Source organism: Chelmon rostratus, chromosome 20, assembly GCF_017976325.1.
Source record: "Chelmon rostratus isolate fCheRos1 chromosome 20, fCheRos1.pri, whole genome shotgun sequence".
NCBI classification, from domain to species: domain Eukaryota; kingdom Metazoa; phylum Chordata; class Actinopteri; order Chaetodontiformes; family Chaetodontidae; genus Chelmon; species Chelmon rostratus.
In genome coordinates this window covers 502,501-527,500 of record NC_055677.1, presented here as the reverse complement: position 1 = coordinate 527,500, position 25,000 = coordinate 502,501, and the positions used below count along the sequence as shown (strand labels likewise).

General features: G+C 48.4%; 1 protein-coding gene across 1 annotated transcript in view; it reads left to right on the top strand.

Moving 5' to 3' along the window:
* LOC121624255 (histone-lysine N-methyltransferase 2C-like) overlaps window positions 1-25,000 on the top strand; it is a 62,059-nt gene that overhangs the window by 7,968 nt on the left and 29,091 nt on the right. The window contains 32 exon segments of the mRNA XM_041961908.1: window positions 1-27; window positions 310-332; window positions 1,053-1,142; window positions 1,255-1,364; window positions 1,494-1,644; window positions 1,978-2,149; window positions 3,028-3,142; window positions 3,264-3,427; window positions 3,772-8,369; window positions 8,495-8,713; window positions 9,686-10,710; window positions 10,712-10,741; window positions 11,041-11,148; window positions 13,029-13,154; window positions 14,643-14,762; window positions 14,986-15,087; window positions 15,980-16,084; window positions 16,396-16,577; window positions 16,662-16,826; window positions 16,984-17,093; window positions 17,247-17,309; window positions 17,451-17,544; window positions 18,052-18,149; window positions 18,658-18,786; window positions 20,133-20,237; window positions 20,406-20,515; window positions 20,590-20,791; window positions 20,936-21,013; window positions 21,886-21,921; window positions 23,582-23,713; window positions 23,968-24,000; window positions 24,724-24,855. The exon segment at window positions 1-27 is cut by the window's left edge and continues 153 nt beyond it. Of these exon segments, the coding sequence (XP_041817842.1) occupies window positions 1-27; window positions 310-332; window positions 1,053-1,142; window positions 1,255-1,364; window positions 1,494-1,644; window positions 1,978-2,149; window positions 3,028-3,142; window positions 3,264-3,427; window positions 3,772-8,369; window positions 8,495-8,713; window positions 9,686-10,710; window positions 10,712-10,741; window positions 11,041-11,148; window positions 13,029-13,154; window positions 14,643-14,762; window positions 14,986-15,087; window positions 15,980-16,084; window positions 16,396-16,577; window positions 16,662-16,826; window positions 16,984-17,093; window positions 17,247-17,309; window positions 17,451-17,544; window positions 18,052-18,149; window positions 18,658-18,786; window positions 20,133-20,237; window positions 20,406-20,515; window positions 20,590-20,791; window positions 20,936-21,013; window positions 21,886-21,921; window positions 23,582-23,713; window positions 23,968-24,000; window positions 24,724-24,855 (8,954 nt within the window).

The following is a 25,000-nucleotide window of genomic DNA, read 5'->3' as shown; positions in this document are numbered from 1 at the left end:
CTACCGTGGTAACCAGGCCCAGCCCATGTGAGTGACCTTACTTCCTGTTCAGCCCTTATCAAAATAAGTCAAACCACCAATTTACATATTTACATTCCCCTAAGAATTGTCCTGACTTTAACTCAGTGATCAATGGACTAAGACAGTTTAACTCTGTGTATCTGTGTGTCTGTGTTTCTGTGTGTGTGTGTGTGTGTGTGTGTGTGTGTGTGTTTCTGTGTGTGTGTGTGTGTGTTTCTGTGTGTGTGTGTTTCTGTGTGTGTGTGTGTGTGTTTCTGTGTGTGTGTGTTTCTGTGTGTGTGTGTGTAGGTGCAGCAGTCCGGACCAGTGTGGTGAGTACTGTCTATTCTTACTAACAGTTGAATTGTCAGATTCAGTTCAGGGCTGCTCTTCTTTCAGGCTCCAGGTCAGGTGTGTGTCAGACTGCTTCAGTCCAAAGGTCATCCAGGTCAAACCTGCAGCCTTGTTGCCTCTCAGCATTTTTAAGGTCAACCAGTTAGTTCATGTGAATCGTTTCAATCTGCAGAGCGTGATTATGTGACTGTGCTTGTCGATTGAGTGCCAGAGTTTGATTACCTGGTTTACCTGGTAGAGCGGCAGGTAAAGTCCTGGTAACAGCACAGAGCCTCTGGCTGACAGAGCAACACACACAGTTGAATGCAGATGTGTCTGTCTGGAACAGGAAGGTGAAATATTGGAGGTAAAAGATGGCGAAACTGCAGCGCCTCCACGGATGCCTCATGCAACCAGCGGAGATTTGTAAAGTTTTAAGATAAGATAAGACTTTATTAATCCCCAGCCGGGGGAAATTCAGGTATTACAGGCAGCAGGTAATAGCAGTAGGAAAAGAAAAGCAACAGGATAGAGAAATACAAAATAAGAGCTGACTATATATATATATATATATATATATATATATATATATGTGTGTGTGTACATTTTACACAAAGGACTGTATAAAACAAGAAATAGTAAAGTAAAAAATATATATTGCCACGAAGAACTCAATACTGTCAGAAGAATATACTGACGTGTGTGTCCTGATGTTTCAGAGGAGGAGTCTTCCTCAGAGTTTGTGGAGCAGCTCGGGCCCATTGGCCTTCCACATGACATCAACGTCCAATCACTGTTCGACCCCACAGGTACTGAGGTTAACTTCCTCCTCTCTTTAACTCCTTTTCCATTTCATGGCCTCCCTCTGTCAGTGTCAGTCCATCCTTTCAGGTAAACCTGACTCTGTGTGTGTGTGTGTAGGTCAGTGCTGTGCTCACCTGCAGTGTGCAGCCTGGTCAGAGGGGGTGTGTCGCGGCGAAGGCCAATCACTGCTCTACGTGGACAAAGCCATCGACTCAGGAAGCACGCAGGTGGGTTTGTGTAGTGCAGGCCTGTCCAAACCACACGGCCCTTCATGGAATAGTTTCTGATCACACGTCCAGGAGGAACACAGCTGTGTACGGCCTCGCTAAGCCCCGCCTCCTCTCTCACCTGTCCAGGTGTGTGCGTTCTGCCGTCGGCTCGGAGCGTCGCTGCGTTGCAGGGAGACGAGTTGTGGGCGGAGCTACCACTTCCCCTGTGCTGCCGCCGCCGGAGCTCATCAGGACTGGACCCAGAGACACACACTGTGTACAAGACACACACACGCAGGTACACGCTCTCTCAAAGTGTGTTTTCCTCCACCTGTTTTTACGCACGTTAAAATAAAGTTTGTGCATAAAAACACCACAAAATCCATCGTTTCCCTGGAGCTCTTTTTATGACGTCATCTTGCTGTGTCTCTTCTTCTGTGGTGGTACCGACTGGAGAATTAGCCCCAGCTGCTGTTTGTCTCCATCAGTCGTATTCACACGGCAGGATGGAGACACGCTTTCACCTTTTCTCTGGAGGAGTTTCAAAATTGGAAATTCAATTTAAATTTTGCCTGCATTTTGGTAGAAACTTGACTTTAGTCTCTGTCTCTGTCTGTCTCTCTCTCTCCAGCGCCCTCACGGTGTGCGTTGTGTTCGGGTGGCGGTAACGTCAACGGTCTGTTGACGTGTTGTTGCTGTGGTAACTGTTACCATGGCAGCTGCCTGGACCCTCCTCTTACGCCCTCCCCCCTGTGCCGGGCCGGCTGGCAGTGTCCTCAGTGTCGGGTGTGTCAGAGCTGCAGGTAACACACATTCACATGTTTCATGATTATTTCCATCGTTGATTAATTTATCAGTTCTCGTTTCCATCACACTGGCCCCGATGAGTCCGGTTTAGTCTCAGTGTTTCCAGCAACAAACAGCAGACAGACTCAGAGACCAGCTGATGAACTTAGTGGAGCATTTAGTAGCTAAACAGCTGGAGGAGACCAAAACAGAGCTAAAAGGACTGACATTCATCAGGTGCACAAACACGACTCCACATCGATCATCATGTTGCTCTGGAGCTGCTGGAGGTGGAAATATGCTAATATATATAACTACTTTATAAACTGATGTCAGTTGTTGTGGAGTGCTGCTGCCCCCTAGAGGCCACAAGAATCAGTTAATGTAACTTGACGTTTTCTAGATGGTCGAGAAGAAACAGTGTGTTAATCACATGTGAAACATCCATGAGGTGACAGATGTGTCTGCAGAAGAAGAAGACAGCACGAGCCTCTGCCTCCTGCTGTGGAAACTTAATTGACTGTATGTGTTTGTGTGCAGCCAGAGGAGAGATTCACACACTGCTGGGAATTTTAAATTATTCACATTTTAGTCTGTTGTGTGTATCTGAGGTCCTCAGTTTCTCACGTCAAGCTTTGCAAACCTGCACGGACACCTACAGATCCCCGCAGTTACATAATGTTGGTTCATTTTGAAACTCACGCAAGGACGAGAGCGCACGTTTACTCACAATAATTCTGCTTTACTTTGTGGCCACACCCACAAAATAGATGTGCAGCATAGTGCAGCGGACCAGGCTGACACCTGAAAGGACTTAGTTCATACCAGGTTTCATCCAACCATTCTGACAAGCGTTTTGTTTCCGTGTCTGTGTCTGTGTGTGTGTGTGTGTTAGACTGCGAGGGGATGAAGGTGTGTTGCTGGTGTGTGAACGCTGTGATAAAAGCTACCACACACACTGTCTGACACCACCTCTGGATCACATACCGAGCACCGGCTGGAGCTGCAAGGTGAGACTTGCACGCGCGCACACACACACACACAGATGTCAGTCTCAGTGTTGAACTTTAGACTGACTTGTCTTATATTTGAGTGTGTTTAAATGTGTGCTATAAAACCTCTCTCCTGTAGAACTGCAGAATCTGCCGCCGCTGTGGTGTGAGGTCATCAGGGCAGTGGGCCAATCACCCATTTCTTTGTGAGTCATGTGCCCCGGTGTTGCTCTGCCCTCTCTGTGACCGTGCCCCGGACCTCTTCGCACCACAGGACTATCTGACTTGTATCTGCTGTTATAGGTAGGCTGACAATACTCGATGTGACTTTCACTGTGAACCAGACAGGTACAGTTACTGAAAGCATTGAGTTGTCCATCATTTCTATCAGTAATAATTAGAAATTCATCAAATTAATGGATGCTTTGTGTCAGTTCATTCATTTGATGCCCATATACACCAGATGAACCCTACAGGCTTTTCTGGAGAGGAGGTGCACATAAATCCTGGGAAATATGACAGTTGAATATCCTGGCTTTTTTGCACATGTTGGTCTCGTATAGGAAACAACTGCTATGTGCTGTCCTTCCTTTGAGAATGATTAAAAATCAGCAAACATACATGTTTTAATTTGTGTTTTGTTACAGGTGTGTCCATACAGAGTGCATTGTCCAGTCTGGGGAGGGCAGGGTGGGGTCTGAAGATTACATCTGCTCCACCTGCAGGCGTCAGGAGGAGCAGCTAATCCCACATACTTCAATCCCACACAGTCCTACCACGGCCTCGCCGCTCGATCCTGCACATGCACCGACCATTAGCATTTCAAAGCCACCAATACAAGGTCACACAGAGGCTCCACCCATCAGTCATACCATTCATAGCCCAATCCAGCTCATTTATTCAGACTTACCATGCAGTCCGACAAAGACCCTCTGTACACCATCGCAGCAAAATTGTACGCCATCTCACCCTGATCCCACAGAGCTCCAACATAGTCTCATGCCATCTCACCCTGATCCAACAGAGCTTCATCATAGTTCTGCGTTTTCTCGCCCTGAACCCACAGAGCTCGTACACAGTCCTGTGCCATCTCACCTTGATCCATCAGAACTCCAACATAGTCCTGCACCATCTCATGCTGAACCCGTGAAGTTCCAACATAGTCCTGCGCCATCTCACCCTGATCCAACAGAGCTCCAACTTTGTCCTGCACCGTCTCACCCTGAACCCACAGAGGTCCAACATATTCCTGCGCCATCTCACCCTGATCCAACAGAGGTCCAACATATTCCTGCGCCATCTCACCCTGATCCAACAGAGCTCCAACATTGTCCTGCACCATCTCACCCTGAACCCACAGTGGTCCAGCATAGTGCTGCGCCAACCCACACTGATCCAGCAGAGCTTCAACATAGTCCTGCACTGTCTCACCCTGATCCAACAGAACTCCAACATAGTCCTGTGCTTTCTCACTCTGATCCCACAGAGCTTCAACACAGTCCTGCACTGTCTCACCCTGAACGCACAGTGCTCCAAGACAGTTCTGTGCCTTCTCACACTGAACCCACAGAGCCCCAACATAGCCCTGCACCATCTCACTCTGAACCTACAGAGCTCCAACATAGCCCTGCACCATCTCACCCTGAACCCACAGAGCTCCAACATAGTCCTGCACCATCTCACCCTGAACCCACAGAGCCCCAACATAGTCCCGCACCATCTCACCCTGAACCTGCAGAGCTCCAACACAGTCCTGTGCCATCCCACCCTGAACCCACAGAGCTCCAACATAGTCCCGCACCATCTCACCCTGAACCTGCAGAGCTCCAACATAGTCCCGCACCATCTCACCCTGAACCAACAGAGCTCCAACATAGTCCTGTGCTGTCTCATCCTGAACCCACAGAGCTCCAACACAGTCCTGCACCATCTCACCCTGAACCTGCAGAGCTCCAACACAGTCCCGTGCCATCTCACCCTGAACCAACAGAGCTCCAACACAGTCCTGTGCTGTCTCACCCTGAATGCACAGTGCTCCAACATTGTCCTGCACTGTCTCACCCTGAACCCACAGTGCTCGAACATAGTCCTGCACCATTTCATTCTAATCAAAAAGAGCACCAGCAAAGCCCACCGCTATCTCAAGCTGATCCTGCAGTGCTCCAGGAAAATTCTTCCCCATCTCACATAGATCCCACAGAGCTCCTACAAAGTCCTCCGCTATGTCAACCAGGTCCAACAGAGCTCCAAGAAAGCCCTACATCACTTAACCATGATCATAAAGAACAACAGGACAGCCACACATCACCTCACCTTAGTCCATCGGAGCTTCCACAAAGCCCTATACAGTCTCACTCTGGGTCAACAGAACTCCACGAACATCCAATGCCATGCACAACTGGTCCTGCTGAGCTGCAACCAAGTCCTACCCATGTGACTACCTTGCATACTCAGCATAGTCCTTGCCAGTTTAGTTACACCTCTTATAGCCATACCCAGAATTCCACAGAGGATCATCTTATGGCCACAGAGTCTCAGCATAGTCCAACCCAAGGTAGTCCCATGACTTGTAGCCATGCACATTCTCTGTACACTCCGACCCAGGCACAGCTTATTCCTACCCAGGTTCAGCCAGGGCCTACAGAACCTCAGCAAAGCCCTCCGCCACACAGTCCTGTCACACAACCTCAGCACAGTCCCCCACAAAGATCACCTACACTGGATCAGAAGAGCCCTGGATCAAGCAGCCCCACTCAACTGCGATGTGGGGCTGCATGGCACATTTCTACACTGGACCATGACTTCTCACTAGTCAACTGTAGGTCTTTCCAGGCAGCAAAAGCACATGCCTCACTGAGGTCTATTTCAGCTCCATGTAGCCCATCACCAGCCCCTCACGGAGCCAAACAGTGTAGTCTGTCACAACCTGCTAGCCCAGTACAGGCCCATTCTTCACAGCCTGTTAGGCCTTCAGAGCTTTGCCTACTTCCTTCTCAGCTTGCTATACAGTTAAGACTCACAAAGGAATGCACCCAAACCAGTACCACAGAGCTGAAGTTCTTGGAACATAGCCCTATGCAGCTGAGTTCTAACCTTGATGGCCAAACACCAGAAAGTAGCCCTGCCCTTGCTATTCACACCTCTAATCTGTCCGCAATGCTCCCTGATAGCCATGATACAGATGGAAAGCTCCCAAACGAGCTTGGTCATGTTCAGAGTAGCTCACTTACCCCAGACCATTCTGGCTCCCCTCACATTCCTGTCATGCCCACACCAGAAAGCCTTCTTCACATTAGTGCTTCAGTGGAACACAGTAGCCTAACTTGCTCACCTTGTGCTGATGACACGGAGGAAATTCCTCCCCAAGCTACCCACATTTATAAGAGTCCTTGTTGTGACGGCCCATCTCACGGCACAGAAGCTATTGAAGGTGAAGACATCCCCATACATATCCAAAATAACTCAGATAGTTCTAGCCCCAAACATGCCAGTCAAATGCCTACTAGCCCTGCCAGCTCTCTTGTGGCCTGTGCTAGCCCCATGCAAATGGAGTCTTGCCCTGCCCATGTCAGCTATTCTTCGCAACCAGTCAGCCCCTTGTCACCACCTGTTAGATCCTCAGTGCAATCAGCCAGTCCCTCAGCAGAACTGGATAGACCCATCCACCCCAACTTATGTAAAGATGGGGAGATGGAAGTAGCAGTTGACTATCCCAGTTACTTTATTCAGTCAGATACGAGTCCCAGTCAACCTAAGTCCACTCCGGACTGTCCAATTAATGCTAGCCCAACTCATGCTTGCCCAGTTCACACAGAAGCTAACAGCGACTACAGTCAAATGGGCTCCATTCATGCTCAAGAGAGAACTAGTCCCCCTGTTTCTACATTTGCAGAGTTCACACAGACTCAGACAAGCCAAAGTGCCCCATATCCTGGTCAGTCAAGCCCTTCACATATCCAGACTACCTGCAATCTGTCACAGACATCTCCAGTACAGACAAGCCCGTTGCCATCTCCAACTAGCGTTAGTCTTTCACACTGTAGGCCAACTGATACTAGCCCAGCTAGTAGTTCTGTTAGCCACAATCTGAGCCATAGTGGCCAGACAAGTTCCTGCTCTGCTAGCGTAACTGATATTAGCGTCATCGACGGTCCTCCTAGGTCTAGTCCTGCTGGTCAAGCTAGTCCTGTTCACATAGTAAGCACCTCTAGTAGTGCCCACTCAGGCCCAATCCAAAGACAGACTCCCTCATTAGCTAGCACAACATACAGCAGCCCTGCACATGCTACTGTTGCTTGTGTTAGCCCACCTCACAGTTCAGCTCAGGCCAGTCAAACATATCATATCCCCACAAGTAGCCCCCATTACAGCCCAAATCCCGACACTGGAACCAGTTCTGGCCCGGCTGTGGCACAGCTGAGCCCTACTTCGACTAGTTCGAGTCTTGATGTGGACATGGTGGCCAGTTCCATTGCTCAGAGCTCTTCTCTTCTCAATGTGGTTGAGCTTGATTCTGATCTTTTTAAACCTGTAGACAGTATTAGTCAGATGAGCCCAAGACCTGCCAGTTCCCAACCCAATGACTCATCTGCTGTTAGCCCCAACCAGGCTAGTCTGAGCCAGGTTACCCAGTCCCGAGCTAGTCCTCTTCATTCCCCTGGCAGATCTGCTGTTGAAAACCAACAAAGCAAGGCCTCGGAAAGCCCCTGCTGTCAAAGATTAGCCACCCCTGCTGATGCTCCTTCCATTCAGGCTAGTCCAAGCCATGCTAGCCCTGTCCATTCTAGCCCCACTCAGGATAACACTGCGATGCCTAGCACAAGCCACACTGGTGAAATGTCCGCAAGAGCCCCATCCCCTGCCCCCTCACAGGTTAGCCCTCCTCAGACATTCTTTCCTCATGATCAACAGGCTCAAGGCAGCTCCGTGCACAGTAGCCTAGATGCTGGACCTGTTTGTGGCCCTTTGCAATCAGATGATACACAGGTTGACCATAGTTCTGTCCCTACCAGCCCTGTGCAGCCAGAGGCTAGTTCTAATCCTTGTCTTGGTGGCCCTATGAAGTGTGAGGCTAGCCCTGGTCCCAATTCTGTTAGTCCATTTCTTGCCATCCCGAGGCAGTCTGAAACCAGTCCAAGTCCTGGTCCTGCTAGCCCTGTGCAGCCTGATGCTGGTCCTGGAATCCACTCTGATGCCAGCCCCCAGCAACACAGTCAAACAGAGAGGGAGTCTGCAGCCATTGTGGGTGAGTGTCAGGGAAACGTATTATTATTAAACTTACTTAAGGCTTATTTACTAAGAAAACAATTGTCAGATGTATGTATGTAAAATCTGCTTTGCTGACTTTATAACGTTCTCCTCTTCCTCAAGATGTCTGCATGGCCGAGGAGCAGGAGGAGATGCTACAGAGCAAGACTGAAGAAGAGGAGGCGATGGAAGCTCCACCGCAGGAGGAGGTGGAGGAGCCTCATCAGACAGCAAAGGAGAGTCCACAAGAGGAGGAGCTTGTTGAGAGTACAGAAGGAGGAGGAAAACAAGACCAGGATGAGGAGGAGCATCAGTACAGCAGCTCAAACTGTCCACCTGCAGGTAGGAAGAGATGGAACTTACCTGTAAGTGTCTATTTGTGTCACAGTACATTTCAGCAGCATTCATTTGGCAGAAAAGCCAAAGTATATGATATAACCCCAGTGTACCACAGGACATGGCTATCAAGTACATTTAAATACAGCAACATGTGTGAAGTGTGGAGCTAATGTTAACTCTGGCTATGAGAGATGACAAAAAAAAAGCTAGGTGAAAAAAAAGTTTCCACATCTAACCTGCTGCTCTGGTTCATTAACTGACTTCAAATGAGGCTACCAGCCACATAAGTGGAACGTGCTAACGGCAAATTCAACAGGCTAACTAGCAGAAGAAACAGTAAAGCAACATAAAAATGTCAAAGGTTACAGGTTGTAAGTTTGAGGTTGGTGTCGATCCATCATTGAGCTTATGAAGTAAATGTTGCTTTGTATTGATCCCTCAACGAGTCTGAAGTAAAATGATTAGGATACACGTAACGTTATTACTGTTAGTCTAAGAGTTTTCATGTTGTTGTTGTGGGGGCATTTCCATCAAGTTACTGCACTGGGTCGCCTCTTTCTCGGATGGTGACAGTAAATTAAGACTTTTGGGTTTGTTCTTGCATCAACAACAGAGAAATTAGTGTCCATTGTTCGTAATGTTAGCATGACATCTTCGTGTTACTGCAGTCAGTAATACTGTGAGGAAAACAGTAGTTAGTGGATGTAACTCCAGTTCTATGAGTACGTGCAGAGCCTCTACCTGCATGTTATCAGTCACAGTAAAGCACTTTTTTTATACTTTTAATATGCTAAAACGTTTATCACAGCCCTGATGGTGTTGCAAAATCCACATTGTGGCATGATATCACACCATGACAATGATGAAAAGGGGGAGCCGCCTAGCCCTACCTGTAATACTGCTGAGTTCAGGTGCACCTGGTCTGTAACGTGCTGCCTTGCCCTGTTTGTCAAACTGATCTGTCTGTCTGTGCAGGAGTCCAGCTGGGATCTGTCCTGAATGAAGACCATCAGTCTCATCCTCACACTGCTGCTGCCTCCCCCGTCCTTCCACAGCCAGCTCCTCTCTCGCCTCCACCCACAACACCACACTCAGCCTTACCTCCTGAGCAGCCGTCCCGCTCCCCCTTATCTTCACCATCTGCCTTCCCTCTCTCCTTAACACAGTCTCCTCCTCCTGGAGCTGGCTCTCTAGAGGCCTCCCCCTCCTCCCCTCACAGGTCTGCCTTACTCAACGTGTGCTCCCCCCACACCCCACTTCTTCCCTCCTCTCCTCTGGACAACTGCCACCAGGAGGAGGAACTTCCCAATCAACGACAAGCTGAGATGGGGAAGGTGGCACTAGAGGGCAAAACACTTTCCTGTCATATGACATTGGTGGATGATGACAGCCAATCACAGGGCCAGTGTGAACCTGTTGCTGTGGTAGCAGAACCCACCAAAGATGAGCACCAATCACATGCTGAGCCTTCAAAGAGGATGGAGGAGGAGCCTCCTGACACACTGAAGCCAGCAGCAGCTAATTTGGCAGTTGCACAGGAGGTGGTTACCAGACAACAGCCAATGCGGGACAAGCAGGATGCGGAAGAGGAGCTGGTGGAGGGAGTGACTGGTAGCATGGATGCAGAGGAAGTGGAGGAGGCAAAGGAGGGCACCAAGCAGGAGGACCAATCAGATGTGGAGGAGGAGCAGGAGCCAGTGAGCCCTGTGCTGGAACTGGACCCCTCTTTAGATGTGGAAGTGATGGAGCTGATGACCTCCTCATCTCCTCCTCCCTCCCTCCTGCACCTCTCTACCCCCAGTCCACCTCCCTTCTCCCATCGGGGAAAGGGCCGGACTCTCAGGCCTCCTCCCTGCTCCTCCAGGCTGTCAGATGACCTTTCCATCCGTCTGAGGCAGTCTCCCTTCTCCACTGAGGCCTCTCCCGAGACCTCTCCCGCCAGAGCTCCCATCACCCCACCTCCACTGTCCCCACCCTCACCCCCTCTCCGGCCCCCCCCCCCCTGCCAGAGAGTCTCCACCTCTCTTCAAGGTACTATGATGTCTCCTCTTGCTGTGACCATCTTTTCCCTGTTTTCTCTTCCTAGTCACTGGCATCTCCTAGCTTTTTCCAGTTAGTGACTGATCACTCCTTGTTTTCTGCTCCTAGATACTGTCTCCTTGTTTTCTCCTCCTAATGACTGTCTCCTTGTTTTCTCCCCATAATGACTGTCTCCTTGTTTTCTCCTACTTGTTTTTCTGCCTAGACATTGGCACCTCTCCTTGTTGTCTCCCCCTAATGACGGGGTTTTCTCCTCCTAGTGACTGACTTGTATATTTTTTTGTTCCCAGCCCCAGGCACCTCCCACCACTGTGCTCCCCCTCACCCTGAAAATTGGCATGGGGAAACCGGCCATCTCCAAGAGGAAGTTCTCTCCAGGCAGGGCCAGGATCAAACAGGTATGTGACCTTTGACCTTTGACCCGATCATTGTGTTGGGTTCTGCTTCTTCTCTGCTTCTCGGCCCTCTCTCAGGGTGTCATGGAACATAACTGGTACTCAGGTGGGACAAAAATCAGAAATGTGTAACATCAGTTGTTTGTGTACCAGGCAACAAAGGACTCAGTCTGGGTTGTAGACTGGACCGTGTGGTGAGTGATAACTTTGGATGGACACTGTAGAAAGTTTACAGTTTTAATAGGTCGCCGGTTCGATTCCCTCACCGGACTGGCAGGAAAAATTGGGTGTGGTGGAGTATCCTCTCCCCCTCCATTAGCCGGCTGATGTGTCCTTGAGCAAGGCAATATGACCCCCCCCAATAAGCTCCCCGGGCGCTTGAATGCAACCCACTGCTCCTGTGTATCTCACTGCATGTTGCATGGTGCATGTGTGTGTGTCAGTGAATCAGTGATGGGTTAAAAGCAGAGAATAATTTCCCAGTTTGCGATTAGTAAAGTAAATAAATTTAATAAAAATAAAAATAAATCCAGTCCAGCAGATGGCGCTAAAGCAGCTCTTTTGGATGCCAACCACCATGCAGCCACTGTCATAGGTCATCAATACACATCTCTCAACTATACATTATCAACACGTTGGACCCAGTGAAGTCACCGACTGTGAGACATGTCCAAAGACACAACATTAAACGTTCTGCCACAGACCAACGCCAAGCTGAACTCGAGAAGAAGAAAGGACTCTGTGTAAAGCAGAGCAGCAAAGATGCAGTTGGCTGAATTTTGGGAGCTGCTCTTTGACGGATCAAAAACTTCACAAAAACCACCTTCAGCCTCTTCATCATCTACCATGCATGAAGCAGAAGAGGGGGACAGTGAGGAAGATGGTATTTATGAAGACCACGTTGTGTACGGGCTGAGTACCAAACAGCATCTGAGGACCTGACTGAAGACATTATGTGCAGCCCTGTTCACAGTAAAAGATGTGTAGGAACATGTAGTGTTGGTCTACTTCCTCTTCTTCTCCTCATCTGTCATTCACTGATGCTGCATCCATTCTTTCTGTTCTTCACACACACACACGCACACACACACAGATCACATGTGGAGATCATTGCATGAAGCTGATTCTTTCATGAAGTGAAATATGTTTTGTACTTCAGGCTCTTCACAGTTAGCCCCCTTTAGCTCCTTTAGCTTTGGTGCTGCTTTGCTCTCTCTAGTCCTCCTCAGCAGCTTCATCAGGTGACGTCGTCACCTGGACTGATTCTCAGTCAGCAGGTGTGACGTGTCCGATGGTCATTAGTGGATTTCTGTCCTTCTTGTTGAGTTTGAGAGCATCAGTTATTGTGCTACAATTTAACTAGCATGGATTAAATGATTTTTCTTACCTGTCAGCCAGTAGTACATCATGCGTCTGTGATCAGTCTGTCATCCATCGGTGGACTCAGGTGGATGAAGCTGAAGATATTTGATAACAGTTATTTGAATATGATCATACTGTGAACGAATGAGCGCTCTCTGGTGGACAGAGTGTTTCTGTTCCTGATCACCTCACAGATACACCTATACATCCTGGATGATTTATTGGTTTAGCTGTATCCCAGTATGACTGTCTGTCTCCTGTCTAGTTGCATGTTGTTGTCATGGTAACATCATCTCTTATGACTCGTTATTTTTGCTTGACTTATTTTTTCAGTTTCAGTTTGACTTTTTATTTTGTGGCTGTTGCATTTATGTTACTGCATTTTGTCCTCCACCTCTTCCTCCCTCCTCTCATTCTTTGCCCCCCCCCCTCCTCTTCTTGCCTTTCTCTTCCTCCTCCGTTCCTCACTTTCTGTGGTCCTCCTACTTTGCTCCATCCACCTTCCCCTCCCCCCAACTCAGGGTTCGTGGTGGAGTAATTGCAGGGTGGTGAGCCCCCCTTCGTCCTCCCAGGATTCCATGGGGGAGGGAGGGTGGGACAGCCCTAAACCCCGTCCACCGGACTCCCCCCTCTGGAGCATGACAGTGGTAAAGAAGCACACCCTAACTGTGATAGGTCTCTGTGGGCTGTAACTAACCACCAGCTTACTAACTCTACGTATATTCACTCCCACCCCTCTGGGACATGACAGTGTGAAAAACAAGTGCTCCTAACTGTCAGTCTGTCTGTCTGTGCTGGTGCTAACAGCAGCATACTAACATGTGTGTATGTGTGTGTGAAGGTGGTGAAGCTCAGGACGCCTTCAACCATCAGGTGAGGCGTAGTGATGGACAGCTCTGTGGTGGGTGGAGCTTAGCAATAGAGAGAGCAGTGAAGAAGAGCTGCAGCAGAGTCATCACAGCAGCTGTTCTGTGGGACCTGTGTACAACACTTGATTTCCTGTCCTTCACTGAAAGGGACAAAAGAATACTTTATATCTGTGTCTGTGAGAGCAACGCCATGCGGACTGAACTCACCTTCACATTCAGTCCATCTTTGGTGGACTGTCCATGTGAATTTGTCGCAGCAGGCAGCAGTGAGGACATGCAGGACAGATCCAGTCATTTACTAACAAACAGTTTCCTGAAGTGTTCCTCCGTCCACGGTGACCCTCGCTCCATCCTCGCTGTGAACCACTGAGCCTTTCAATCATGATACTATCACCTGTTACCAATCAGCCTGTTTACCTGTGGAATGATCCAAACAGGTGTTTTTGGAGCGTTCCACATCTTTCCCAGTCTTTAGTTGCTCCTGTCACAACGTGTTTGAAACGTGTTGCTGCATCAGATTCAGAATCAGCAGATATTTACAGAAATCACTGAAGCTGATGAGCCCAGGCAGTAAATATATTGACTTTGTGCTGATTTCAGGTCAGTTTCTGTCAGAGAGGATCAGCAGGTGATCACATCCTGTTTGATGGATGTTTTAAACAGCGTCAGGTTGAAGTCGCTGCGTTAGCGAGACTCCAGTCGCCTGTTTGATGAGACACTTTGGCACTCTGTGGTCAGGCTGAAGCTGTAGTTTCATTCTGGTGCTGACGGACAGCTGTGTTTATAAGAGAGAGACAGATAGTAATAATCCTGCAGCTCCTCACGACTCTGGCTGCTAAACACAGACCAGCTGAAACAGCTCCGAGCATGGAGCCTCATCTGATCAAAGGGTTTCCACAAACCTGGAAAACCCTGGAAAGTTTGTGGATTTGAGAAACGTTTAATTAGTCCTTGAACAAATCTCAAAGTAAACGCTAAAATTTCCTTCTTGACCTTCAGCTGCTTGAAGTCCTTGAAAGTTCTTAAATTTCAGGTCAGTGAGGGGACCCATGTGATGTCACTGTACTGATGGTGTTTCCATGGTAACATACTGTATGTGTGATTTTATTGTTCCTCCTCACGTCCCTTCTCTTTCACTTCTTCCTCCTCATTTTCCTCTTCACCTCTCTCCACTCATCCTTCTGCTTTTCCTCCTCCTCCCTCACTTTCCTTTCATCCTCTCTCCCTCGTCCTCCTCCTTCTCTTTCACCTCCTCCTCCCCTGTAGGGTCGTGGTTCAGGGTTTCCAAGCAGGAGGAGGTCCAGGGGCGGAGGTGTTGGAGGAGGAAGAGGAGCAAGAGGAAGGAGCCGGCTGAAGACTCAGGAAAGTCTGACTGTGTCACCTGGAGTAAGAGCGCGCATGCACACGCACACACACACACACACACACACACACACAGTTGAATCACCATGGTAACCGAGATGCTGGGGCTCTGAGACTTTCAGCTCACTCTTGTCTCAGTCTAGTTTTACTTTAATGTTGCGGTCGGTTCAGTGTCACAGAGGTGATCAGTGTTTAATCAATAGCTGATATATTAGATATTGATTACTTTTCTGTCCGTCTCTGTCAGTCTGTGTATGTGGAGCCGTTCCAGCCGAAGGAGGAGGAGGAGAACTCGATGCACAACACGGTGGTGATGTTCTCCACCTCAGACTACTTCACCCTCAGACAGGTACACTCACCTGTACTCGCCAGAATCCCATTTCCTGTCATCGGTGCGATACCTGAGTTTCAGCAACAAGACCAAAAACAGCGTTTCAATAACACACTGAGACAGCCCAAATGTGAGCTGACCCTGAAGATGAGTCTGAAGTGTTGGGAAACCTTCCCAGAGGCCCCCACAGTCCTCATCTTCAAAGCTTTTCTGTAGTAAAAGTGAAGTACGTTACTCACAATCCCACATTAGTGTAGTTTTGTTGTCAGGGGCAGTAAATCCCTCCGCTCAGACTGAAACATCTCAACAACTGTTGGATCATTGTGAGGAAACGAGTTTCAGACATTCATGTTCCCCTCAGGATGAACTCGAGGAACTTTATTGACCCTCTGACTGTCCATCATCAGGTCAGCATGTCAGTGTGTCCAGTACTTTGGTTTATGAGCAAATACCTGCAGAACTCATGACATCAGCTTCCCATCCTGGTTCCCGTCAGCCTGATCAGCTGAGGCTGAAACGTAAAGTAACGTAGGGGAGCATCGCTGCGTGAACGTTTATGTCCAGGCCTACGGTGTCATACCCCCACTTTGAAACATGATATCCAGGTGAAAGTCATCATGTTATACTGCACCAATAACCCTAATCCGGTCTGAAACTGGAGCCACGATTTAAACCATTTCAACTACGATCAACAACACTCTGAGCAGATATTTGATGATCCTCAGACACTCAGTCAGCAGTTTGATGCTCAACAGCAACAACATTAACGTAAACGTGTGTGTGTGTGTGTGTGTGTGTGTGTGTGTGTGTGTGTGTGTGTGTGTGTGTGTGTGTGTGTGTGTGTGTGTGTGTGTGTGTGTGTGTGTGTGTGTGTGTGTGTGTGTGTGTGTGTGTGTGTGTGTGTGTGCAGGACATGTGTGTGGTGTGTGGTAGTTTTGGTCAGGGGGCTGAAGGCAGACTGTTGGCCTGTTCTCAGTGTGGACAGTGTTACCATCCCTACTGTGTGAACGTCAAGGTCAGTATACAGAATATGTATTTATAGAAACCAGATACAGTCTGGTTGCTCTTTCTATAGTTGGATTGTACATGATGCTCATAATCTGGTTACGCACAGTTTTATTCTCCAGTTAACCTGGTTAATCCTCCATAATCTGATTATTTGATTTATAATGTGGTCCCTCATTGATAAAGTGTTACTATTATTATAACCTGATTACTGTTAACTTACTCTCCCTAAAACCTCTTTACTCTTTTGGCTCCTCTCATGATTGTATTCATCTGATTACTCCGTCTTAATCTGGTTACTCTGTCTGCTGTTGTGTCCAGATTACGCGGGTCATCCTGACCAAAGGGTGGCGCTGTCTGGAGTGCACGGTGTGTGAGGCGTGTGGCGAGGCCAGCGACCCTGGACGGCTGTTGCTATGCGACGACTGCGACATCAGCTACCACACCTACTGCCTGGACCCGCCCCTTCACACAGTACCGAAAGGAGCCTGGAAGTGCAAGTGGTGGGTCCACCTGTCAGTCACCTGGCTGTGTGTGTGTGTGTCTGTTTGTCTGTGCTCCTCTCTCACAGTGTGTGTTCTCCTCAGGTGCGTGTGGTGTGTCCAGTGTGGCTCCGCCTCTCCCGGGCTGCGCTGTGATTGGCAGAGTAACTACAGTCGTTGTGGACCGTGTGACAGTCTGAGCCGCTGTCCTCTCTGTCAGAGACAGTACTCGCATGATGACCTCATACTGCAGTGTCAGCAGTGTGACAGGTAACACACACTCATACACACACTCAGATGTATGGTCATTTTGGAGATTATAGTTTGTGCTGAGTTGTGTCCAGTGATGATGAGGATGAGGAGTAACTCATTTCTCTCAATGAGCTCTGTGTTCTCTATGTGTGACCTGACGTGTGTGTGTGTGTAGGTGGGTCCACGCTGTGTGTCAGGGTCTCACCACTGAAGATGAGGTAGAGGTTGCAGCTGATGAAGGCTTTGACTGCTCGCTGTGCCGAACACACGGCCGCAGCTCGTACGGTAAAAACACACACGCAGACAGACAGCTCATGAAAGCTAGTGCAGCTTTTCTTCTGAAACGTGGAGCTGTGTGTGTGATGATGTGACGATCACACTGATGTGTGTGTGTGATGATGTGACGATCACACTGATGTGTGTGTGTGTTTGTTTCAGGGAGGCCAGACAGTTTTGAGTCGCCCTACATGGCTCACATCATCTCCAGGATCAGAGAACCGGGTCAGTCTGAGTCTCACTGTACCACCTGTCAGGTCCACATTTTAATAAACGTGTTGTGTGTGTGAAGAAAAATGTTTTTGTTTGTGCTAAATAAAACTGGAGCGTGTGTGCGTGTGTGTGCGTGTGTGTGCGTGTTCACAGATGCAAAGACGTACACTCAGGATGGAGTGTGTCTGACAGAGTCGGGCCTCTCTCACCTGCAGTCTCTCGTTGAGCCTCTGACATCACCACGCAGGTACCGCAGGTAAACACACAGCAGGAGTTGGTTGCAGCAGCAGTTTAGCCTCATGCTAACATCAGCGTCATGGAGTTTGATCATCACGACATTAAAACAGTCCGCAGCTCACAAACTAGTTGTAATGTCGAGATTATTTAAATAATTACAGCCTACCTGTCAGGTGGAACTTCAGCATACTGTTAACTGCATTAGTTTACTGACAGAGCTAACGTTAGCATGCTAATATCTAATCCCTTCAGCCTGAGAAGTGAAGAGAGGACACTCACACTGTTTAAGAATGAAGTGAAGTGAGAAGACATTTCATTATAAAAGTGCAGAACTTGATGCTTGATGTTCAGTAGGAACTAAAGTCTCTACGAGCTGAGACATCTGCTGAGTGTTCATGTGCAACCTGGTTTAGTGAATCACTAGTTTGAAAGGAGTCAGAGAGCTGAGACCTGCTGCTGTAACCTGATCCAGGTGAGGCTGCTGAGGTGACAGCTGTTTCCTGTCTGCCCCTTGCAGGTGTAAACCCAAACTGAAGCTCAGGATCATCAACCAGAACAGTGTGTCTGTCCTGCAGACTCCACCTGACCCCCCCACTGAGCAGGACCAGAACAGAGGTCAGAGGTCACACACATACACAGAAAAAAACACACACACACTTGTTTGTCTTTCTGTATCTCTGAGGACTATTGTGGATAAAGTGCATGCTCTCTTTCTGTCTCTGTCTCTCTCTGTGTCTCTCTGTCTGTCTCTGTCTGTCTGTCTCTCTCTCTGTCTCTGTCTCTCTCTCTGTGTCTCTTTCTCTGTCTCTCTCTCTGTCTGTCTCTGTCTCTCTCTCTGTTTGTCTGTCTCTCTCTGTCTCTGTCTCTCTCTGTCTGTCTGTCTCTGTCTGTCTGTCTCTCACTCTGTCTCTCTGTCTGTCTCTTTCTGTCTCTCTCTCACTGTCTGTCTGTCTCTCTCTGTCTGTCTGTCTCTGTCTCTCTCTCTGTCTGTCTCTGTCTGTCTGTCTCTGTCTCTCTTACTGTCTCTGTCTGTCTCTCTCTCTGTCTCTCTTTCTGTCTCTGTCTGTCTGTCCCTCTCTCTGTCTCTCTCTCGGTCTCTCTGTCCATCTCTGTGTCTCTCCAGGTGACTTGGAGTGTGAGATGAAATCTGACTCCAGCCCAGAGCGAGACCACGCCCATGATGATGATGTCACCAAGGAGCCTGAGGTTACTGATGACAACAAGAAGAGGAAGCGGAAACCCTACAGGCCTGGTGAGGAGGAACAGGGAGAAGTTGATTGAAATCACCATGGAAACATTCTGGTTTATGTTGACAGTCGTGTGGTCATGTGATCAGTCTTCTGCGGCGTCGTCCTTTCAGGGGGACTTAGATCAGGGGAGTTAATTACTGTCGCACTGATGAAGACCTTCAACACACTGAAAATCCTGTTTGACAACGCCCAGGAAGTGAAATTGGACACATTGTACCTGCTGTCCATGTCCTCTGTCTCCACCTTTACCTGTCTTCTGGATCTATTTCTGCCTGTCTCCGCCTCTACTTGTTTCCTGTATCCCTCTCTACCTGTCTCCATCGCTACAGGTCTCCATCTCTACCTGTCTTTTGTATCCATCTCTGCCTGTCCCCTGTCCCCCTCTCTGCCTGTTTTCCTATATGCATCTCTTCTTCTCCAACTGTCTCCTGTATGCACCTCTACCTGTTTTCATCTCTGCCTGTCCTCTGTCTCCACCTCTACCCGTCTTCTTTTTGGGCTGGCGGTGTATGTGAATGAGTGCTGGTGCACGTGAAGGAACAGCTGTGCACGCGGGACCTGGAGCTGCTTGTTGTGTCCATGCAGCCGTACTATCGACCGAGGGAATTTTCGCACCTGTGTTTTGCGTGTACATTCCTCCTCCGGCGGAGGCTTCGGGTGTGAGCAGCTCCACATCGCTGTCAGCTGGACTGAGGACTGTGAAGGCGTGGACTGAGGAGGCCAATGAGAGACTGACGGACTCTGTGTGGACAGCACTGAGCCAACTCAGAGGGTACGGTGCTTTTCCAACAACCACCCCTGGGTCACCCTGAGCTTAAAGCCCTCCTGGACCAGAAGAAAAGGGCTTTTAACTCAGGGGACAGAGAGGAGCAGAAGAGAGTCTGGTACAAACAGTCTGTGGCCCGGATGGCTGGGGTCCGTGGCGATGGATCTCGCCCTCTTCCTGACCTGGCCTTCATATATAGAGTCTGGGTCAGGGAGGGGGCGGCCCAAGATGCCCTGTGCAGTTTTAACCACCCGTGCCAGTTGTTTCCTCTCCTGTGCCGTGCAGCTGCCGTACCACACTGTCACACTGAGGCAGAGGATGCTTTCAGTTCTGGTCCTGTACAAGCTGACGAGCAACCGAGAGGAGAGTCCAGCCCGTCTCAGTTTCCTGAGGAAGAAGAGCCTTTGTTGTGCCTTCTTCACCAGGCGGGAGGTGTTCATGGACCAGGAGAGATCAGATGTGATGTGGAGGCCCAGGAACATGTTGTCCACACGCTCCACCACTTCTCTGTCCATGAGGACAACCTGTCTCCTGTGCCAATCTCTGTCTGTCTTCATCTCTACCTGTCTCCCTGCGTCTCAGGTATCGGGGGGTTCATGGTGCGTCAGCGTGGAGGAAAGACCGCTCCGAGCAGAATCAAACTGTGCAGAAAAGATTCAACGGAGATGCTGCTGGGCCGAGACGAAGGTGAGACATCACTTACCTGTACCCGTGGACACACCCCCACCTTGTTTTCAGTTCTGTTGATCTCAGTGTGTTCTGTATCAACGAGCTTTGACGTCGATGGAGACCAAACTAATAAAACACAGATTGTCTTAAAGCTGAATATCTTGTATTGTTTGTGTTGTATCTCAGGCCCTCTGGTTGAGACGGTGCCCCCTGCTGACCAGATGATGGAGAAGGCGAAGAAGAGGTACAGAAAGAAGAAGACGAAGCTGGAGGAGGCTTTTCCTTCTTATCTCCAGGTAACGCACGCACACGCACAGTGTGTCCTCTCAGTGAATCCGAGCATTCTGATTGGCTGTCCATCCGCGTACAGGACGCGTTCTTTGGTCGAGATCTTCTGGACAGGAGTCGGCAGGTGGACAGAAGGCAAGGGCCAGAGACAGCAGGTGCCAGCCAATCAGGAGCAACGACAGATAACATTAAAGGTGCCAGCGCTGGATTACATGGCCCCTCTTCCTCAGGCCTGCCAATTGGCGCCATGGCAACCAATGCCATCAAGAAGCAGGGAACACTGCGTGAGTTATTTTCATTTCTTATTATCTTTGCATATCTTCATCTTTCATTTGTGTTTGATATACATTGTGAATATGTATATGTGTGCGTGCGTGTGCGTGCATGTGCGTGCGTGTGCATGTGTGTTTGTGTGTGTTACCATCCAGCCATGTCGAATGAAGCTCTATTGGATCTGTCTGACGTTCTCAACACTGATCCTCACATACTGGCTACAGGACACACAGGTACACACACACACACACACACACACACACACTCTCTCTCTCTCTCACTCACACACACACACACACTCACGTACAGGTGCAAACACACACAGACTCAGGTTCAGGTACACACACACACAGACTCAGGTACACACACACAGACTCAGGTTCAGGTACACACACACACAGACTCAGGTACACACACACAGACTCAGGTTCAGGTACACACACACACAGACTCAGGTACACACACACAGACTCAGGTTCAGGTACACACACACACAGACTCAGGTTCAGGTACACACACACAGACTCAGGTTCAGGTACAGATACACACACATAGACTCAGGTTCAGGTACACACACAGACTCAGGTTCAGGTACAGGTACACACACATAGACTCAGGTTCAGGTACACACACAGACTCAGGTTCAGGTACACACACAGACTCAGGTTCAGGTACACACACAGACTCAGGTTCAGGTACAGGTACACACACATAGACTCAGGTTCAGGTACAGACTCAGGTTCAGGTACAGGTACACACACACAGACTCAGGTTCAGGTACACACACATGCACACAGTCAGCTAGTTGACGGGTTACCGTCACTCACCCACCATCCGTCACCGGCGTCTGTCCATGTTTGCTTTTGTTTTTGCTTTCCTGTTGTGTTGCGTCTTGTTAATCGGATGTGTTGAAATGTAAATGTAAATGTGGTGACATCATTGTGGCCAGTTTCTGCGCGCCGTATCTCTGACGTCCTGAACTCCGTCTGTGTCTTCACGTTTCTGATGAAGTAATCGCTCTACAACAGCTGCTCCACAAAGGGAGCACCGTCCCTGCTGGAGAACTAAATAACAATACCAACGATCACTGTGTATTTGTTTTCAGGTCAGTTCCAGGTGGAGCGCTCTCCCTCTCCATTTGGTAAGACTTCACAGGATGACCTTCTTCCTCCTCTTCCTCTTCCTGCGGACCTTTGCAGTCTCTTCTTTTTCAAAAAACCTCACAAAATATTGTTCATGATGTGCTTACTGTTCCTTTTGGATGGATCTGGTCTAATTAGTTCCTCCTGTTTCCAGTCTCTATGCTAACATAAGCTAAGCAGCTGCTGGCTTCTTATTTATTGCACAGTCACAGAAAGAGAAGAAGAAGATTCCACCTTAACACTGACTGGTTCTTCTTCTCCTCCTCCAGATAACACTGACTGGTTCTTCTTCTTCTTCTTCTTCTTCTCCAGATAACACTGACTGGTTCTTCTTCTTCTTCTCCAGATAACACTGACTGGTTCTTCTTCTTCTTCTCCAAATAACACTGACTGGTTCTTCTTCTCCTCCTCCAGATAACACTGACTGGTTCTTCTTCTTCTTCTTCTTCTTCTCCAGATAACACTGACTGGTTCTTCTTCTTCTTCTCCAGATAACACAGACTGGTTCTTCTTCTTCTTCTCCTCCAGATAACACTGACTGGTTCTTCTTCTTCTTCTTCTCCAGATAACACTGACTGGTTCTTCTTCTTCTCCTCCTCCTCCAGATAACACTGGCTGGTCTTCTTCTCCTCCTCCAGATAACACTGACTGGTTCTTCTTCTTCTCCTCCAGATAACACTGACTGGTTCTTCTTCTTCTTCTTCTTCTCCTCCTCCAGATAACACTGACTGGTTCTTCTTCTTCTCCTCCAGATAACACTGACTGGTTCTTCTTCTTCTTCTTCTCCTCCTCCAAATAACACTGACTGGTTCTTCTTCTTCTCCTCCTCCTCCAGATAACACTGGCTGGTCTTCTTCTCCTCCTCCAGATAACACTGACTGGTTCTTCTTCTTCTCCTCCAGATAACACTGACTGGTTCTTCTTCTTCTTCTTCTTCTCCTCCTCCAGATAACACTGACTGGTTCTTCTTCTTCTCCTCCAGATAACACTGACTGGTTCTTCTTCTTCTTCTCCTCCTCCAGATAACACTGACTGGTTCTTCTTCTTCTTCTTCTTCTCCTCCAGATAACACTGACTGGTCTTTTTCTCCTCCTCCAGATAACACTGACTGGTCTTCTTCTCCTCCTCCAGATAACACTGACTGGTTCTTCTTCTTCTTCTTCTCCAGATAACACTGACTGCTTCTTTTTCTCCAGATAACACTGACTGGTTCTTCTTCTTCTCCTCCAGATAACACTGACTGGTTCTTCTTCTTCTTCTTCTCCTCCTCCAGATAACACTGACTGGTCTTCTTCTCCTCCTCCAGATAACACTGACTGGTTCTTCTTCTTCTCCTCCAGATAACACTGACTGGTTCTTCTTCTTCTTCTCCTCCTCCAGATAACACTGACTGGTTCTTCTTCTTCTCCTCCAGATAACACTGACTGGTTCTTCTTCTCCTCCTCCAGATAACACTGACTGGTCTTCTTCTCCTCCTCCAGATAACACTGACTGGTTCTTCTTCTTCTTCTTCTTCTCCTCCAGATAACACTGACCGGTTCTTCTTCTTCTCTTTCAGCTTCCTGCTCACTTCCTGTCTGGCTGTCTGTCTCTTCTTTAATTCACGTCATTATTTTTAATCCCTCTCTTTCTCTCTGTGTGGGTTTGTCTCCCTCTCAGCTGGTCTGGACATCAGCTCCATGGCTGAAGATCCCTCTTTGACAGGAAGTGCTGGGCGTGGTCAGAGGATGGTGCAGGAGGAGCCTCTGGACGCCATCTTGAATCCTGAGCTTGACAAGATTGTAACTGACGGTGAGTTTTGACTTAAAAAGGCAACACCTAGTTTAATTATTCATTTCAGATATTTTCTGTGCAATTCACAGAAAATGAAAACTATTAAACATGATTGGCTTTCAGTACCTCAAAGTTTTTAATCTTTTGTTTTTATTCCACAAATTTCTGTCGTCCACATTCAAGGTTCTGATTGATAAAGATAAAAAAGTTGAAAACTGACATAATTATTCATGAAGTTTTAAGAGTATTTGTTTTGTGGTGTTGTTCTTCAGGTGCCATCCTCAGCAAACTCTTCAAGATCCCAGGTGAGAACACACTCATGTCACCTGATGGACATGGCTGACAGAAATTCATTTCCAGCCTCTGAAGCCAGAGGAGCTGCCAGCATGTTGTGCTCCACCGTGTGACACTGACATGATTTGAACATCAGCTTTCTGAGGAGGATTTACACGTCTCTGATTCTTCAGATTCAGGAGATGAATGTTTCCATGTTATTAAAGATTAATGAGAGATCAATATGATCTGTCAGAGACGCTCTGTGATGGTGCACAGGTCAACAATCAACTGTGTCTGTGTGTCTGTGTGTGTGTGTGTGTGTGTGTGTGTCTGTGTGTGTGTGTGTGTGTGTGTGTCTGTGTGTGTGTGTGTGTGTCTGTGTGTGTGTGTTTGTGTGTGTGTGTCTGTGTGTCTGTGTGTGTGTGTGTGTGTGTGTGTGTGTGTTTGTGTGTGTGTGTGTGTGTGTGTGTCTGTGTGTGTGTGTGTGTGTGTGTGTGTTTGTGTGTGTGTGTCTCTGTGTGTGTGTGTGTGCGTGTGTTTGTGTGTGTGTGTGTCTGTGTGTTTGTGTGTGTGTGTCTGTGTGTGTGTTTGTGTGTGTGTGTTTGTGTGTGTGTGTGTGTGTGTCTGTGTGTTTGTGTGTGTGTGTGTCTGTCTGTCTGTCTGTCTGTCTGTTTGTGTGTGTGTGTGTGTGTGTGTGTGTGTGTGTGTGTGTGTGTGTGTGTGTGTGTGTGTGTGTGTGTGTGTGTGTGCAGAGTTGGAGGGGAAGGACGTGGAGGAGGTGTTCACTGCTGTTCTCAGTCCAAACAGCAGCAACAACCAACCAGAGCGGAGCCAGCACACACACACTACTACTGCTGGGAACAAGACAAACACACAGCACGCAGGTACACACACACACACACACACACACACACACACACACACACACACACAGAAACTGTAACTGGTCGCAGGTTATTGACTGTTAGTTTTCCTTCCAGTTATTTCTCCAGTTGAAATAACACATGAACTTTGAGTGAATCATCTGGC